Consider the following 19,500-nt stretch of genomic DNA (forward strand, 5'->3'; position numbering starts at 1 on the left):
TAAAGATGAATGAATGAATGAATAAATGAATAGCCAGGAGATGCTGACGTCCAATTTTTGGTTCTGATCTAAGCCTTTTCCTCCCGTTATCTCTACTTATCCTCATTTTCTAAAAAAGATCCATTAAGTGAAGTATTTAAAAAATGTAAGCAAATGATTCACTAGCCTCATGAGCTGGAAACTCTTTTGTTGTACAAAATGTGTGTGTACTAACTTGGTGCAAGAATTATATTCCTAAAGTTGCTCAAATTGATCAGGAAAACTTTACAAGGCTATTAATTTAAAAGACAAAGGCCCAGAATGATCCGAAACATCCATTCTGAAGCAGAGTAATGTCTAGACTTGGCCAAGCATGTTTGAGGGGAAAAACACCTTACTGAGACAACTCACAATTTTTAAAAATGTATTAAAATAAAAAAAAAATAAATAAAAGGTTCAAGAATACATCTGCCTGAACGGACAAAACAGAAATTTGCTCAAAAAATCTGGTTACTTAGTCGCTACATATGAATCAAACATGTGGATCTCTGCTTGTTTAAACATCCTCCTTTACAGCTTCTTTCAGTCTAAAATGCTGAAGCTGACTACACTAATGTTCTACATCAACCCCCTCCTCCTCTTCACAATCAGGAGTGCACTATCACCAACACATTGCTGAGAAGTCCTTCACTTTGCACTGACAGCGTTCATTAGTGAGCATGTGTTATAGGAACATACCGAGCGCTACCACCACTATGACCTTATCAGCACAGACTTCAAAATATCAGCATAATCGTGGAGTCACTGGCCCATGGGTTCACTAGTGTCAAGTGTCTAAGTAGCGTTAAGTCATGCCAAATAGAGTTAAAAAACAAGTCCTGCGTGCTCAATTTAGTACAAAAAACGACCAGAGTCCTTCGGAGACATCGTGTCTACTAGTAGTTTCCATCTGAAAGAACGAATAATCATTAATAGCATCTGTTAAAGGTCTCTGGAGGCATCTCTCAGAAGGCCAGGCTGGGGCACAGCTGGACTATAAGCTGAAATTTGTGAACAAATAAGAGCAGTAAGTTTACACCTTACCGAGATGTAAACAAGCCAAGTATCTCTGTGCGTATAAAAGTACAGATATTGCTACAACTTCACAACTTTATTCGACATCCTTCCTCTCACATGTCATAATTCTGCAGACAGCTCATCACAATGTAGACAACTGTCTGGAAGCTTAAAATTCAAATAAAAAACAAGCATGGTAGAGACAAGACTGTGGGATCTCAGCTGAAGTATTTTACAGCGTCTTTCATATCAGCGCTCTCATGGCAACCTGTTTCTTATTAGATTAGTCATACTATTGGCTTGCATCACTGACTAAATATAGAGGGAGAGAGGGAGAGAGGGAGAGAGAGGCTGTTGGAAGAGGTGAGATGTGGGTGTGATTTCTTTTGGTTAAGCGTCATTTGAATACAAATCTTATGATCTAGGTTGGCTGTCACAAATATAACATGATATATATATATATATCATTTCTCTGTCTATAATCAGTGGTAGTTCCTTTTCTGAAAATCTAAACAGATGTTAATATGTTGTTTTTTTTAATGAATGAAAAGTCCTTTCCCTAAACTCTCATCATGCTCTACAGTGCAGTTATAATAATATATCCTTCTGTTGAATATATGAAATATGATGTTTGGGGCTTTTATGAGGCCAAGGAATTAAAGGAAGTTTATTTTTTTGTGCCTCCATCTTCTGAGCTCGATGTTTCAGTTCCTAATAAATAAACGGAGTGGAAACAAGAGAGCCATTTCAGTGAACACTTTTTTCCATTAAGGACCGGAAAGAAGCTGTAAATGTTCATAACTGTGCTTGATGACCCGCTCCAATAAAGTGATAAGGACACCATGACAACAGCTTCTTGTGTTGATATAAGGACAATTCGTGTTTTGACCCCAATCAATATCATTATAGACATTATGAAAAGAAATAAAGAAATGTGGCTTTGTCCGCTAGCTTGCTTTTTCTTAATGAACTTTAACCTAGTGACTTTCTCATTAGTTTTGATAAGATATATTATATTATATATGCATAATTCACTAGCTGAGATGTACAGCTATAGAACCAGTTTAGTACGTTATACAGTACAAAAGTGCGTGTTATAGGAAAATAATCAACAACATGGTGGTGTGAAGCCTTCACCACCCCAAAGTTGATTAGTTTCCAATAACACGTCCTGAAATGATTTATTCCTCTTATACAGTCCAGAGGATTTCGCTGGGGTTTTTTTTTTGCTGAGTTTTTTTGTAATTGTTGCAGCCAAAAACACTCGATTTTGCTGAGGCTTTTTTCAAAATTTGCGATGCACTTTGCTGAGTTATCTGTGGTATTTTGCGGAAAACTACTTGAATTGCGAAACTGCGGTCTTTCGCAGTGATGCTCGTTGGTAAATGAGACCTTTTAGCTGTACACATGTTCGACCCACGTGAATGGAAGGGTGCTTTGGGTGAATGTGCGTTGTGATGATGTCACATGACACATCGTGGCTCAAATCTGCGGAAATCTGTGGTAATTTTGAGAAATAGCAAGCTCATCTGAATATCGTGGAGTTTCCTCAATTTTGTGCTAATTTCTATGATCACATCCTGGAGGGACTGTTTTATACTACAGCAGTTACCATCGATTCAATTTTGGATCTACCAATGAATGACGCATCATGCTTTTTAACAATGTTACGGAATGTCCGCAACACAAGTTAGTTCCTTTTATCACTTACATTATTGCAGGTAGAAATAGATTTTCCCTCAGCCTGTGAGCTAGTCATGTTACCGAGAAACCAGAAGTCATCTGTCCGGAAGAGTTTCCTATGGTGGAAAACCACCTGAAGGTTACAAGGACTGTATGTAAATAAATCCTTTTACGGAAAACTTCACCATATCATTAGTCTTTGATTATGTGGACTGTCCACCGTACATGTCCTTATAAAGTAGCTGTTACTATAGAAACGATAACATATTAGAATGAGCGCGTTAATATTAACCTGCATTTTGCCTCACAGCTAGAATTCAGAAGTCTGCTGTTATAGAAAACGAATCAACGCCTACTGACCATTCATGTTTCAGATTTGAACAGAGCTTTGGTATTAAAGCCTTTAAAAGCTACCACACAAAATGTTATACACAAAATAATAGAAAACAATGAATACATTGCCTGGTGCCAAGACATCGCCTGATTTATGATCATTTCTATACATGTTTTTCACCTACAATGCATTTTTCTACAGTTGTATCCTCCAGTTATTTCTGTTTTTCTCATTGTGACTCATGTGCACAAGCCCAACCACAACAAAACCAAGACATGCTTCTTCTTCACCATCGTCTAGAACCAGTCACCATGGCTAATGTAAGCAGTAGCCTACTCTTTCATATACAGATTATATTTATTTACGTAACTTTTACATTATTTACTGTGGAAAAAAGCCAGATCACGAGGATGTCAAGAGGGTTAAAAATGTCGTACAGCTGTATCAATATACTGTAAAGAGTTGAAGCAGATTGTCAAAAGGTGAGAGAGACTAAAGCAGCCGGAGAAGAAGCACAACAGTCGAGGAAGGAGGGAAATCAGTGGTGGCAGTGCAGCAAATATCCAACCTTATTTGAATGTTTGTGCTGCCGCAATTGGCAATTCAAAATGCCACTTATTCAAGGGCTCGGATGTGTCTGGAGATGAGCCACGACAGCGCTGAGCTTCACCGATGATGAAGACTTTCAGGGTCATCAACAAATCTGCAGCTTTGGAACTTATATTTTCATCTGCCTATAATTAATAGGAAGAGATGACAAAGACCAAGTGACCCCAAGGCTAGATGCCAACTGAGCTCAATTAATGGCTCATTTGTTAGTTGCTCATTTGTAACACCTTATTCGCCTTTTTTGACAATACAATTCATCACTATTTTAACAGTCGCCAAAGAAAATTGTCTCAGCTGGTTTGAAAAACTGTCTTTGCATTGTGGACATCATGAGCACTAGCTCCTATCATGAACACTGTAAAGAAGTCCTATAAGACATCAATGGACATCCAGTTCAGTACCATTAATTGGTCAATAAAAGGACATTATCATTAGTCTATTTTTGCCTTGTATTATGTTTGATGTCTTTATTTTCAACAAAGAGCCTTGTAAACGAATCTAGTAACTTTTTGAACATACTTTACAGATGGCCTGGCACTCAATGCACACTCTAGCTCACATCACAGCTACTTCAAAGATAATTTCCCTTTGACCAACCACTGATCAGCATTGTTCCCAACGACCAACCACTGATCAGCATTGTTCCCAACGACCAACCACTGATCACCATTGTTCCCAACGACCAACCACTCATCACCATTGTTCCCAACGACCAACCACTCATCACCATTGTTCCCAACGACCAACCACTCATAATCATTGTTCCCAACGACCAACCACTCATAATCATTGTTCCCAACGACCAATCACTCATAATCATTGTTCCCAACGACCAACGACTCATAATCATTGTTCCCAACGACCAACCACTCATAATCATTGTTCCCAACGACCAACCACTCATCACCATTGTTCCCAACGACCAACCACTCATCACCATTGTTCCCAACGACCAACCACTCATCACCATTGTTCCCAACGACCAACCACTCATCACCATTGTTCCCAACGACCAACCACTCATCACCATTGTTCCCAACGACCAACCACTCATCACCATTGTTCCCAACGACCAACCACTCATCACCATTGTTCCCAACGACCAACCACTCATCACCATTGTTCCCAACGACCAACCACTCATAATCATTGTTCCCAACGACCAACCACTCATCACCATTGTTCCCAACGACCAACCACTCATCACCATTGTTCCCAACGACCAACCACTGATCACCATTGTTCCCAACGACCAACCACTGATCACCATTGTTCCCAACGACCAACCACTCATCACCATTGTTCCCAACGACCAACCACTCATCACCATTGTTCCCAACGACCAACCACTCATCACCATTGTTCCCAACGACCAACCACTCATCACCATTGTTCCCAACGACCAACCACTCATCACCATTGTTCCCAACGACCAATCACTCATAATCATTGTTCCCAACGACCAACGACTCATAATCATTGTTCCCAACGACCAACGACTCATAATCATTGTTCCCACGACCAACCACTGATCACCATTGTTCCCAACGACCAACCACTCATCACCATTGTTCCCAACGACCAACCACTCATCACCATTGTTCCCAACGACCAACCACTGATCACCATTGTTCCCAACGACCAACCACTCATCACCATTGTTCCCAACGACCAACCACTCATCACCATTGTTCCCAACGACCAACCACTCATCACCATTGTTCCCAACGACCAACCACTCATCACCATTGTTCCCAACGACCAATCACTCATAATCATTGTTCCCAACGACCAACGACTCATAATCATTGTTCCCAACGACCAACAACTCATAATCATTGTTCCCAACGACCAACCACTCATCACCATTGTTCCCAACGACCAACCACTCAACACCATTGTTCCCAACGACCAACCACTCATCACCATTGTTCCCAACGACCAACCACTCATCACCATTGTTCCCAACGACCAACCACTCATCACCATTGTTCCCAACGACCAACCACTCATCACCACTGATGCCAATAACAGATCATCACTGTTCCCAATGACCAATTACTCATGACCATTGATGCCAATAACCAATCACTGATAACCACTTTTTGTCCCACCTGAGCACTGCTTTGTTCTTTGTATTAAACTTCCTACTTGCCTACATTTACAAGTAATAAAAGTTAATTATTCCGTTCAACTTCATGCACTGTTTCCTGACTGCTCATTACCAATGCATTCTGACTGCGTTCTTGATAGAAAGTGTAGTATTTTATGAATGTCAATATTTAGTTTATTGTACCATGACCAATGACTAGACAGATAGATAGATAGATAGATAGATAGATAGACAGACTTTCTTTTGCTAAAACTCTTCCTCCTTCATGTATATGTTAATATACATGCATATGTCATACACAAATGATCATGACGAATCAATAAATATGCAAAAAAATATCAAGACAACACAACAGATGTCTTTGAAAAGACATTAAAACCTCAATATGGCCTATAGTTCCCGTTAATGTCAAGAAATACATTAACTATTTCAAAAACAGGATCCAAATAGGTTAACTTCTCTAGGAAGAACAATCTACTTTACAAAAAAAAAAATAAAAAATAAAAAAAATAAATAAAAAAGTCGCATTGTTATTTTTCTTCTCAGTGAATTAAGTATCAAATATAAAGTGAACAGAACCCCTACAGTAATGCTTACACTCTCCCACACATGTAGGGTAAATACTAACTGACTCACAAATACAACAAGGTTCAGAGAAAGACTTAACACATTAAACACGCTTCTCTTCTAACTTTGCTTGCTTTGTGAACTAAAAAAAAATGGTTTGAAGAAAGTCGCAAATGGAAAAGAAAAGCTACGCAGAACGCACACTGTCAAACGACTTCAAGTCAAAATAAGACGCTTTGGGTGGGTGTAGTGTTACTTTGTTACTATTTAGTATGTGGTTTGGGACGCAGCCAAACTTTCCTAGTGACTGTCAGTGACTTTGAAAATCTTCCTCCAAGTCTGTAGAGCTACTGTTTAAACTACACGCACACAAACACACTCACCGGTGGGTGCGTGAGACAGGCTGGACACTGATGTTTGGCCCATGACGGTGTCCGCGCCGTTAACGGGCCGCTAAGCAAAAAACACCGCGCGCGCTCCCTGAACAACTTCCGCTCCGCCGACTTAGCGCGCGACTCATCATCACCAGCGGGCAGCTCCGTGCTCCGGTTCACCGGCTCTTCATCACAGCACGCACGAGGCTCGTCAGAAAATCGACTTCACTGCCCTGAAATACCGAGCATTCCTTCAGAGGGACTGCATGACATGCAAACCCGCAGCCGCTCACAGAGAGGAAGTGGACTGACTCCTCCTCTCTCTGGACCGCGCGATGCCACTGAGTTCCTCTTCCATCCGATACCAGGCAATACCAAAGAAAAGTATCACGATATCAGTACGTCCTTTCAAAAGTCATCTTATGTAGTCTGTGCAGCTCAGAGCAAGCGTTTGCATACACGTGCACAATACAAAACTGAAAGAAAAAGCACAAAGCAGTTTAGTTTAAAGTCAAGTGGGCTTTTATCGTCGCTCCTCGACAGGGTGTCTCAACAGTCTCCATACATGGAGGAAATGAACATGGTTTGGGTAAATGTAAATTTATTTACAAAAAAACTTCTACATGATTGTCATGTCTTTGTAAAAACACCCAGAGTTGTCTCTCTCACTTATGATGAACTCGTAGTAACATGTCTGGTGGTCGTTATTTGTTCATTATTGAATGTCCAGTGCAACCTTGTGACAGCGTCCTGATCCAACCATGAGAATGATTTCAATACATTCTTTTTTTGTCTATATATATATATATATATATATATATATATATATATATATATATATATATATATAATTTATCTTTATTTATTTATTTTTATTTTTGTACAGCTTATCCTACTCAGGATCTGTCCCAGGCAAACGTGCTAACCACTGATTCACTGTGTGTGTGTGTGTGTGTGTGTGTGTATGCGCACAGTGCCGTCCACTAATATTGGCACCATTGGTAAATATGAGCAGGAGAATGTGAAAAATTGTCTTTATTGTTTAACCTTTTAATCTTTTGTCCAAAACAATTCACAAAAATACCCCGCTCTCATGTATTTCAAACAACTGCAAACACTACACAGGTTTATGAAAAAAAATCTTTGTTATATATAGTTGTGCAACAATTATTGGCATTCTTTTAGTCAATACTTTGTGCTACCTCCCTTTGCCAAGATACCAGCTCTTAGTCTTCTCCTATAATGCCTGATGAGGTTGGAGAATACATGGCAAGGGATCTGAGACCGTTCCTCTATACAGAATCTCTCCAGATGCTTCACATTTCGAGGTCCATGCTGGTTCAACCCACAGGTTTTCTATGGGTTTCAAGTCAGGGGACTGGGATGGCCATGGGATGACCTTGATTTTGTGGTCAGTAAACCATTTTTGTGTTGATTTTGATGTATTGTTTTGGATCATTGACCTGCTGGATGATCCAACCATGGCCCATTTTAAGTTTTCTGGCAGAGGCAGTCAGGTTTTCATTTAATATCTGTTGATATTTGATAGATGCCAGATGTCCATGATGCCATGTATCCCAACAAAATGTCCAGGTCCTCTGGCAGAAAAAGAGATCCAAAACATTAAAGAGCCACCACCATATTTAACCGTGGACATGAGGTACTTTTCCATATGGCTACCTCTCTGTGTGCACCAAAACCACCTCTGGTGTTTATTACCAAAAAGCTCTATTTTGGTTTCATCTGACCATAGAACCCGATCCCATTTGAAGGTCCAGTAGTGTCTGGTAGGACTTTGGGTTGTAGTTTTGGAGACTTTTTGACCCCAAGATGCAACTAACTTCTGCAGTTCTCCAGCTGTGATCCTTGGAGATTTTTTGGCCACTTTGAACCACCCTCTTCACAGTGCGTTGAGACAATATAGACACACATCCTCTTCCGGGTTGATTCATAACATTTACAGTTGACTGGAACTTCTTAATTATTGCCCTGAAGGTGGAAATGGGCATGTTTAATGCTTATGTTAATTTCTAATAGCCTCTTCCCATTTTGTGAAGCTCAACAACCTTTTGCCACACACCACAGCTAGATTCCTTGGTCTTACCCATTGTTGTAAATGACTAAGGGAATGTGGCCTATGTGTTACCTCCTATTTATATGTCCTATATATCTGCTATACCAAGTCATGGTGGAACAATTTCCTGTTATTAGTCACCCGGGTGTACCAAAAAAAAAAATTAAATATCAATATACTTCAAATATATTTTTCGCATATGAATTCATCGGGGTGCCAATAATTCTTGCACACCCATATTCAACAAAGATATTGATTTTTGATAAACCTGTGTTGTGTTTGCAATTGTTTCATATCCATGAGAGCAGAGAATTTTTGTGATTTTTTTTAAACAAAAGATCAAAAGCTCATAGTAACCAAGGGTGCCAATATTAACAGAGGGCACTGTGTATAATATAAACTAAGTATGAAAATGTTTGGAAGACATTTTGCTAAAAAGTCTTAATTTTCCCTTTGTATGAAGATTTTTGGGACACCCTGTATATAGCTGGTCATTTCTCCAGTACCAGGGGGCAACACATAACAGTACAGTATTACAGTAGACAATACTGCATAAAGTTTGAGACAAGGGCGAGACAATAAGTATACAAAGCAAAATACACAGAACAGTGAATATACAGTTCAAAAATGGGAAAGCTATTGCAACTAAGAGCTGTAATCTACTTAGAAGTGAAGCAGCAATAATGTAACAGCAATATTAGCAGTACATATTGTACCTACTGTTATCGACAATATTTTGGTGAAAAAAATGTTTTGGAGATATTCTCATTTTAGTTTTATAGTTAATGACTTCCGTTTAATATTTTTGATGATTCATTCCTTACTAGTTTTGTGACTGTCCAGTGGGTTAATTGCACTCAGGGCTATGACACATTTCCGTTTTGAAATAGCACAAATCTTGTGTCCTTTAGCACTGTTTACATTCAGCAGCACAGCGAGACAGCAGCATCTAACATCTGTTTGTCTGTTTTTTTTTTTCTTCAGTTCTACAATAAAGTCATACTGTTGGTTAACTTTCAGCTTAGGTGTTCTTTTCTATTAATAGGTATTTTCATACCTTCATAGAAGTTTCTGTATGACACGTAAGCATACATTATTTAAGCACACAGTCTGACACCTTGCTCCAGATTACTAAAAGGAGCTTTGCAAGTGTCCTTACATATCATGATGACCTCCTATATCATTATTGGGAGATCCGGGTGTAAAATAGTGCCACTGCTATTACAGTGAACAAGCTGGAAGCAGAAGTGCCGTTTGGTTGTAATGCGGTTTGTACAAGTAGCCCATTAAATGGTCTCTAGAATGTTTATGCTGTTGCTCTGCAGTAGCGGGACATAATCAGGAAACAAGGTTTGTTGGCGTGTTTCTGGTTGTTGGTGTGTCTTTCCGCACACTATTCCTTCTTTCAATCATCTTGCTAGAGAATAAATGTTTGGGTTTTTTTTCATTTTCAAGAGGGTGGAATTAGGGAAGGTTGATACAGTTATGTGGCAGGCACTTTTTTCTTTTTTTTTTTACTAATTTGGAGCTGTTCAAAGCTGGAATGTCCTTCTAATTGGCTGCTGTATGTTGTTTATTCTTGTGAGAAGTTAGCAGTTGATGTAACTCTAATGTCACAGTGGGATAATACAAATGCCGTTACAATGGCACTTAATAAGAGAAAATTTATCCATGATCTCAAACATACAGTCTATCCATCCAGCCATTCATCCATCCATTTTCTTTGCTGCTTGACCTACACAGAGTCCCAGGGAGCCTGGAGCCTATACCAGGGAACTCAGGGCACAAGCTGATCTGTTTGAGGAGCGTATACAGTTTTTAAGGTAAGGCATATTAATTAACTTTCATATAAGAATTTTATTTGCACCTTTTGTTTATTTAATTAAGATTATATTTTGTATTTGTGTTTTTTTGTATCATATAGTAATTAGTTCAATAAATGAGCTAATTACAATAGTAATTAATAGTACAATAGTCATTTCTGTTTCACGGGCTGAAGGAAGTAAGAACGAGGAATCAAGGAAGCATCAGTTGGAGTTTGGGGATTAAAGCGCTTCTGCATTGGTATTTTTCACGTAGAGATGAAACAAGGACTAATTCCCGCTGGTGTCACTATTAGTAGGTAGTTGAACGGCATTGTGCGCAAATGTACAAAATAGTTACCCAAAGTTAAAAGAATTTAATCAGAAAATAAATTCTGAGCGCCACTGAAGATCAGATGTTCATCCTAAAGATTAAAAGTCATTTATGGTGGATTTTTCCTTTAAAGAACACATAGTGCTATATTAAGAATCCAAAATGATACCAACATAACAGCATGTCCCTTTCTGAGTGTGATAAAAATATTCTTTAATAACTCATATAGCCACCATTTGGCTTTTTAACCTCCTCCAATCTGGTGGCCAGATATCCTACACTGCCTTCCTATCACATCAAGAGATGCAAATCTTCCTTCTTTTTTGTTGATTTGATGTTTGGACTGTTGTATTGTTATAGCATACTTACAAATCTTAGAACTTGTTTGTACCAAGAGGGAAATCTTTATGATTTATCCAGTAAAATGTCTTGTAGCTAATAAAACAGAGCAGTGCCCAACCCCTGGTTAACCCCTGGCAGCAGTTCAGAAGTAGCCCAATTCTCCAACACTGCGAACCTGGTAACACTGAGAGGAAGTAAAAGATGTAAAGGGGAATTTATTCTGTTTCTACACAGATATTTTCTACAACATTTCGTTTTCAGTTCTGTCAAAATGATTAAAATTACTAGTTAAATAAAATGTAAAATTATAACTGACCTTTACCTTGTTATGTCCTTGGTGATTTTCTGCATGATTCATCAGTATAAATCACTGACTATAATTTGAGCTTTTTGTGTAAACATGAATTAAAACACAACCTTTGCTTGCTTCAAAAGGTTTTATGATTTTGCTCATGGGGGAAAATAATATTAACCAGTAAGAGTAATCCTCTATGATTGATTATAGACCTTGGTTTGGGTCTGACACCATGTTTGTTTTGTTACGCCCACTTTGCACAATCCAATCAAATGGTCAATAATTTCTGCCTCAATATCCTGTTTCACTCAATAATGCATTATGTTATGGATGTAAAATGCATTATGATTTCCATTTCACAGCATCTTTAAAGTAAACATTTGGATTAATTCTCAAAAGGAAATGTCTAGATTGATACATATTTGTATATCACTGTTATAATTCACCACCAAGCTTGCTTTTTTGTATGCAACAATGGCTTGAAAGAGTATTTCAGCTCTATCATTTTGATCTCAAAATCTTTAAAAGCAAATAACAAGAGAGGAATACACACACTACACATCTATATACACATGTAAACATCGGGAAATAATACAATCTACTCCACATGCCTCTTTAAGACCAGTATGATTAATGTCTGCCATTCTGCATCCTCCATTGTAAACGAGCAGGCTTTACTGCAATCAATGTTCGATGCTGAAGCTCCTCTAACATTAGCATCAAGTTTATGATTGGCTTCCTGAAAACAGACCAAAAGGCCCCAACTGCCCTCCCCCTCCTCTTCCCCTTCCCCTTCCCCCTCCCCTTCCAGTTTCTCTCTGGCTTAGCAGAGAAGTTGTGTGTGGGAGGGATCCGGACAGGAAGTCTTCCGGAAACGAGCCTGCTCTGGAGATGGAAAGCATTGTTCTATATGCCGAAGTTCTCATCCAGCTGCGGCTCCCCACCCCTTCCCCTCTTCCTGAAGGCACTGCTAGCTATCACAATACTGATCCTACAAACGAAGGAGAAATCCGTGACTCAGTGCACGACACCATTTGGTAGTAGTAGCCATATTTCTATTTTAAAGGCTGCATTTGTATCAGCTCACATCAAAGGCCTTTGAAACAAATGCTGGTCAGGGTTTAGAGGAAAAATGACTTCCTGCTGAGCAGTGACTTTATGAACCACCTTTGGTAGCAGCACGATCTGAGAGAATTTGAGATGCGGATGTCAAAATTTGGCTCAGCTTTTTATACTGCATCCAAGGCTGCCAGTGAGAATCCATCAAAATGGACATTATTAGACTTTGACCGTGCTGACTTTTATTACACGTATTAAACTTGATCAGAATTCACCTCAGCAGCTCGTGCCCTCAACAGCCAGAGGACGTCATACTGATAGCACGCTCTGCCTGCTTCTGATCAACACACACACTGACAAGACTTGACAGGGCACCATTTGTCTCTCACAGCCAAAACACACACACACACATAAACCACACAGTAGTACACAAGAGGAAACTGATACACTGTCTGAGGTACCTGATATGTCCTTAACTATCTATACAAATAATTACATTAGATAGAAAGCTATTTCTTGCACTAGATCATCCTCTCCCTTGACAAGTAATTATATAACATAACAGTTATACAGCTATAAGAAGATCAGGTAGAGTACATACTTTGCATGTATGTGGGTGTTTGAACCCTGGATCACAAAACAATGGAGATCCAGTGTTCAATCTCCAATTTTTCCTCAATGGGATCAATAATCATCCATCCATTTGGCATTTCCAACTTGTCATTACGGACACTTTGAAAATGCCAATCAGCCTACATACATACAGCATGTCTTTGGACCGGAGGAGGAAACCGGAATACCTGAAGGAAACCCCCAAAGCACAGAGAGAACATACAAACTCCATGCACACAAGGCAGAGGCAGGAACTGAATCCCCAACCCTGGAGGTGTGAGGCAAATGTACTAACCACTAAGCCACCATGCTCCCTAATGTACATCAATCTAACTAAAAAAATAAGTATTTTTACATTACATATACACATGTACACTACAAAAAAGGTTACGTTTAGAACCTTTAAGTGTTCTTATAGCTTGCCAATCTGAGAGAACCCTCAAATGTTCTATGTGGAACTCAACAAGAAGTCTTTTCAGAATCAGATCCACATAGAACCCCCTGAGGAAGCCTAAACCATCCAAAGACTATTCTAAGAGTATAGACCATACAGCATTACAGCACAAACATTTTTTTCATTCGTTCATCTTCAGGAACTGCTTTATCCTGTTCAGGGTAGATTTGGATTGGGAGCCTATCCCAGGAACACTGGGTGTGAAGCAGGAATACACCCTGGGTGGGATGCAGGGCACCATGCACACACACACACACACACACATTCACTTTGCACCAGCGTCCATCACATGACACCATGAACACACACATGTTCACACATCCATACCTAGGGGCAATCTGACGTAACCAATCCACCTACCAGCATGTGTTTGGAAGGTGGGAGGAAATCTGAGAACACAAAGAACACCCACATGAATAGTAAACCAAGCTCAGGATTGAACCAGGGACCCTGGAGCTCTGAGGTGGCGATGGTGCCCTCTGTGCCACCGTGCCACCCACACCAAAGACCCATACCAATGAAAACATTATAACAATACACTGTTAGGATAAAGGTTAAATCTAGAGCCACTAAAGCTTCTTTGCTATGTCACTCTGGAGGAAACATTTAAGGTTCTATTAGAGTCATGTAACAGGAAGGTAAGAATCTCTAAGAAGGTAAGAACTATCCTAGGAGTCTTTAACCACATAAACATTAATACATGTTTGAAATTATATATGATATATTTCTGCTTGAACTTATTCTGTTAGGTTTCTTTACATAAACAGTTGACAGTTTCTAGGAAATGTCTTCAGAATCAATAATTTGGTTGGTGATGTATGCTTTGGCAAGCAGGAGAAACTCTGCTTGCTGCATGCTGACTCATAGTGTCCTGTAATGTTTTCTCGTTAGAGATCATTTATAGTGGGTGTTTTAGTGAGTCACCAAATTGCAAAGCGTCTCCTACGACTTTTTAGTAAGTTTCTAGAAAACAGTGCCATCTTTTGGTCATCTATTTACTTTTTCATGCCTCTATATCTATAGAAGTCAGATACAGTCCTGAGGCAGAGGAGAAATTTCATTGCCTAAGCACACCTCATTCAACTTAGTAGTTGAGGACTTTATGATGCTCAATTACAACATTTTGTTTCTTATAGTACTCTTTTACATTTAGTTCGTCCCTTTCTTTAAGGACAGTCTTCCATTCGTTTCATTTTTAGAAAACTAGAACATTAGCATTCCAAAGAGCACTTGAGTAATGCCTTTTTTTCCTAAGCGTGTAGTTAGGTTATCTGTGCTTTTTTCCTCGTTGCATAATGTGTTTTAGGAAAATTTAAAGGCAAGTTAAAGATTTTTTTAGGGGAAAGAATTGCTAGCTGGGCTAACTGTTTGCTAGAGCTAAAAAAATGTAATGTATATTGACAAGTGCTCTCAGATTCCTTGCGTTCCAATCTCATCAAGCATTATAGCAGACTGCTGTTATGTTGGCAAAGGGAAAGTCCTAAATATGGATAAGGTTTTATTGACTTATTCTCACTAACGGTTAGATTTATTTCATATGTTCAGTGTGAGATTAAGTAAATTAACCACAAAGACATTTTTCATAACGATATTTTAAACTCATTTTTAGCACGAGTGCCATTAATTATGGAGATGACTGTAGACCCCTCAACCCGTCTGTTGGTTAATCTCCCAATCCACTCACAGCTTAAACATGCACACATTTATTCTTATTTTTGGACCAGTCAGTATACTTTCTCCAGGCAAATCTAAACCAAATTTCATACACTTGTATCAATTTCACATGAAATGAAATGAACTGCATGCCTAGTTTATCCACATACCATGTTCTTCCTCCATCTGAGTTCAGATGATTGAAGACTTTAGTCCAAATTCTTGTGGAGTCAAATATCCCGAGAGACAGAAATCTTGACAGAGTGAGGAGGAAAACATCTATCCATTTGCTCAAGAGCACAGCCTAAGTGCATATGCGCAGCCAGTGATGATGGTACGCACACCAAAGTATACCTTTCCACTCCACCATAGCCTCCCATCAACACAAATGCAACCCCCTAAATGATAACGCTTCTAGATAAGCTATTTCCCATAATGAGGGCCGGCCCTCGCTCCGGTGCGCTCAACGCCAATGGAGAGTGCTTGATAGTAGCATTAGTGTGCTGGAAACACTGTTCACAGCAGCCACCAACGCATTCAGGAGACAGATCCAATCGAAATGATGACCACTGACATCTGTGAAGTGCACCAGCAATCTACTGAAAGTGCTTGTTGGGAGGCAGCCCGTTGCATATAAATACAGCCGCTGCATCGATGCAGGCCAGGGTAGTAGTGTCCATCAATTATTAACTGGCAATCTCAGCACAAAATATCTGGTAATTATTGTTTGAGTGGTGCTCTTTAGTTCTTTCCTCTCCCCAAATGATTTATTTATTAACCGCAAGTCCTGAGATAAAGTTCTCGGGTGTTGGAAAATATTTTTTTTCTCCCCAATCGGTGCATGCAAATGTCTAACTATTGAACACATGAACAGAAGACTGGGAGAGGCCTAAAAGCATCACAGGACAAAGATCAGTGCAGGGTGGTAGAACGAGTAGAACTATGAACACTCTCTCTAATAAAAATGATCTCCTCAATACTATGATACTATGATGTGGATGTTGCTGCAGCAGCAGTTTTTTTTTTGTAGCTATGTGTTTGTTTCACATAGATAGTTGGAATCTGGGGGAAAAAAATTGCTAACCGTTGACAAGTTTCTATTAGGGATATTATTAGGGATATAACGGTATCATTTACTCATGCTGGTTAAAAAAATACCAACATTTGACACCACATGATACTATTTAATGAAAGACATCATCATGCTAATGAGCAGATAACATAAAATGAAAGTGATTTGGACATATTTCAGGACTAATGATTAATCAACCAAAGCAGACGGTGCGCTGTGAAAATATCTGATAAAGACTTATACCTGATAAAACACCTTAAACATGAATCTCAACACATGGCTAGCAGCACACAGTGACAACCAATGCTGCAGCAAATACTGGCTATATAAGTGAAAATAACATCCCTTAACTATGTATGTTGTTCTTGACAAACAGCCATTATAGCAGTATATAACAGTCCTTCACAACAACCCCTGGCAAAAATGATGGAATCACCACACTTAGAGGATGTATACCCAGCATTTTTACTTCGTAGCAGAAAAACAACTCACAAATATGACACAATTTTTGTTTAATAGCTGAGCATTCTGGCTTTGTGAAACATACCTCAAACAAGTTAAATGAAATCATTTTAATTAATGGCATATTTTTTTTCCAGATCAAGTATAGGAAAGAATTATTGAATCACTCAATGTTGCAGAAATAATTATGGAATCACCTTTCATTTCTAAAACAAATACCAGCACATGTCTAAAAATGCAAATTAGTGTGCAGTTAAAAGAAAGTGCTTAAATACCTTAAAAGAGTGCTTACAGACCTTAACCTCAGACTTTTTGAATGGAAACATGACCCCTACAAGAGAGTTGTCAATTGAAGTAATTGGAAGGATTATAAAACTCCTTCAAGAAGAAAATCCAACACAGTTTGGCAAAAGTTGTTGGTTGTTCCCAGTCAGCTGTGTCTAAGTATAAACAAAATGGGAAGGTTATAAAAGGAAAATATACAAGGGAGACGTCAAAGTATCAGGATAGAAAAGTCAAAGCAATGTGCCTTAAAAATAGAAAATGCACAACAAAACAAACGAAAAACAAATTAGTGGAAGAAGTTTGTGACAGAACTAAGAAATCGTCTGAATGAAATGGGATTTACGTATAGAAAAGCCAAATGAAAACCAGCACTAACACCTACACAGACGAAAACAAGGCTACAGTGGGCTAAAGTGATGAAAGTGATATTTGGTGATGAATCACGAATCTGCGTTGGCCAAGGAGATGATGCTGGACCTTTTGTCTGGTGGCGTTCTAATGAAACATATAAAGATGACTGCCTGAATAAAAGAATAGAATTCCCCACTCATTTATGATATGTGGTTGCATGTCAGGTAAAGGACCAGGGGAGACCTCAACAGTAAATGCATATATTTATATTGAAACTTTGGAAATTTTTCTCATTCCATTGACAGAATATAGGTTTGGTGATGATGAAGTCATTTTTCATGATGATCATGCATCTTGCCACAGAGCAAAAAGTGTTGAGACTTTTCTTAAGCAAAGGCAGATCAACTCAATGACATGGCCAGCAAACAGTCTGGATCTCTATTGAAAATTTACGGTGGAAATTTCAAATATTGGTCCATGACACGGCTCCATCCTGCAAAGCTGATCTGTCAACCGCTATTCGAGAAAGTTGGAACCAGCTTGATGTAGAATATTGTTTTTTATTAGTGAAGTCCATGCCTCAAAGAATTCAGGCCTTCATAAAAGCCCAAGTAGGAGCAGCAAAGTACTAACTGTGATTTTCTTTTGTGGCTGATTCCATGATTTTTTTTCCCTCAACATTGAGTGATTCCATTTTTTTTTCCTCTACCTGATTTGCTAAATAATATGCCATTAATTAAAACAATTTAATTCAATTTGTTTGAGGTATGTCTCACGAAGCCAGAATGTCCAGCTAAAAAGCAAAAATTCTTTTGTGTCATATCTGTGATTTGTTTATTTGCTACAAAATAAAAAATCTGGGTGAACATTCTCTAAGTGTGGTGATTCCATAATATTTGCAAGGGGTTGTATGAGGGATTCCGGCACAATGAAAACAGTAAAACATATTTTATCTACAATAAGTGAAATAAAACCCACTCTTCTCCACTGCAACCCTATTCAATCCAATGTAACTAATGTAACTAGCTAATGCACTTCATTTAAAAACTAGCCTACATTATAAAGAGCAAGCCTAGTAGCATGAGTGCCATGGTCTTGGCTACTAGGTAAAGCTAGGAAACGTAAACAGAATGGGGAAGAAAAATTTCCATGGCATCCTTGATAGATTAATACTACTAACAAGGTTACTCATTTCAGTACCAGTAGCAACAAGTATTAAAAAAAACACTCATACACGATCTGGAATAAAGGTTATCGATCTATTCCTTTTAAATACAAACATTTATCCTTGCAGAGTCTATTGGACAAAATCACTGTAATTTATATATACAATTTAAAATGTATTGCTTGGTTATTTCTTGACCAGCTGTGTTACTTATTAGTTGATGCACAAGACAACTGATAAAAGATTTAACATCCTGTAGCGACCTACTGGACATCAAAATACACCATAACATCATGTGTTGGCTTGATCAACTATATGAAGCACAAGCACCATGGATAGCTTATCAGACACAAAACACCTGATAGACTGCACTAGACCAGATTAGTCACATCAATGACTGAAAATCATGCGGAATGTTCAATAGACCTAGACATACAGTAGATGTATCAAAGGTAAAGAGAACAACACACCAGCATTGATACGATGCAAATTGCAGGTAAGTCTCAAGAACAGAAAGTGCACATTATAATTTGTTAAAAGGTACTTATACCTTCAACAGTACTGTTGAATTATTGAATCAGAAGGTGTGGATTCTATAATATGGCTCTGACAGTAGAAACATAAATGATAGGTTTATATTAATACGCTGATACTAATACACTGTTTCTATAGCAACAAGTCATTCACAGGAGTCTTGTATTCAACAAGGAAAAATTTATGATCATTTATTTAACATTAATGGATGGAGACTCTGGTGTCAGCACTTTGTAACATCAGTCCTGAGAGTCTTCAGGACATGATATTAATTCCTGTAACAGCAAAGCC

At 38.6% G+C, this 19,500-nt stretch overlaps 1 protein-coding gene across 5 annotated transcripts in view; it reads right to left on the minus strand.

The window, feature by feature from the left end:
* Nucleotides 1-19,500, minus strand: part of phactr2 (phosphatase and actin regulator 2) — a 64,247-nt gene that overhangs the window by 22,075 nt on the left and 22,672 nt on the right. Inside the window, exon 1 of one of the 5 annotated variants that reach the window (XM_017464555.3) lies at nt 15,511-15,954. The exons of 3 other annotated variants lie outside the window; for them this stretch is intronic. In XM_017464555.3, coding sequence (XP_017320044.1) covers nt 15,511-15,526 — 16 coding nt within the window. In that variant the 5' untranslated portion in view covers nt 15,527-15,954. Of the gene's footprint in view, nt 1-6,724; nt 7,143-15,510; nt 15,955-19,500 lie in introns of those variants that run through there. One more of the 5 variants, XM_017464554.3, reaches the window with a different exon arrangement.

Source organism: Ictalurus punctatus, chromosome 3 (assembly GCF_001660625.3).
Source record: "Ictalurus punctatus breed USDA103 chromosome 3, Coco_2.0, whole genome shotgun sequence".
Classification (NCBI taxonomy): Eukaryota; Metazoa; Chordata; class Actinopteri; order Siluriformes; family Ictaluridae; genus Ictalurus; species Ictalurus punctatus.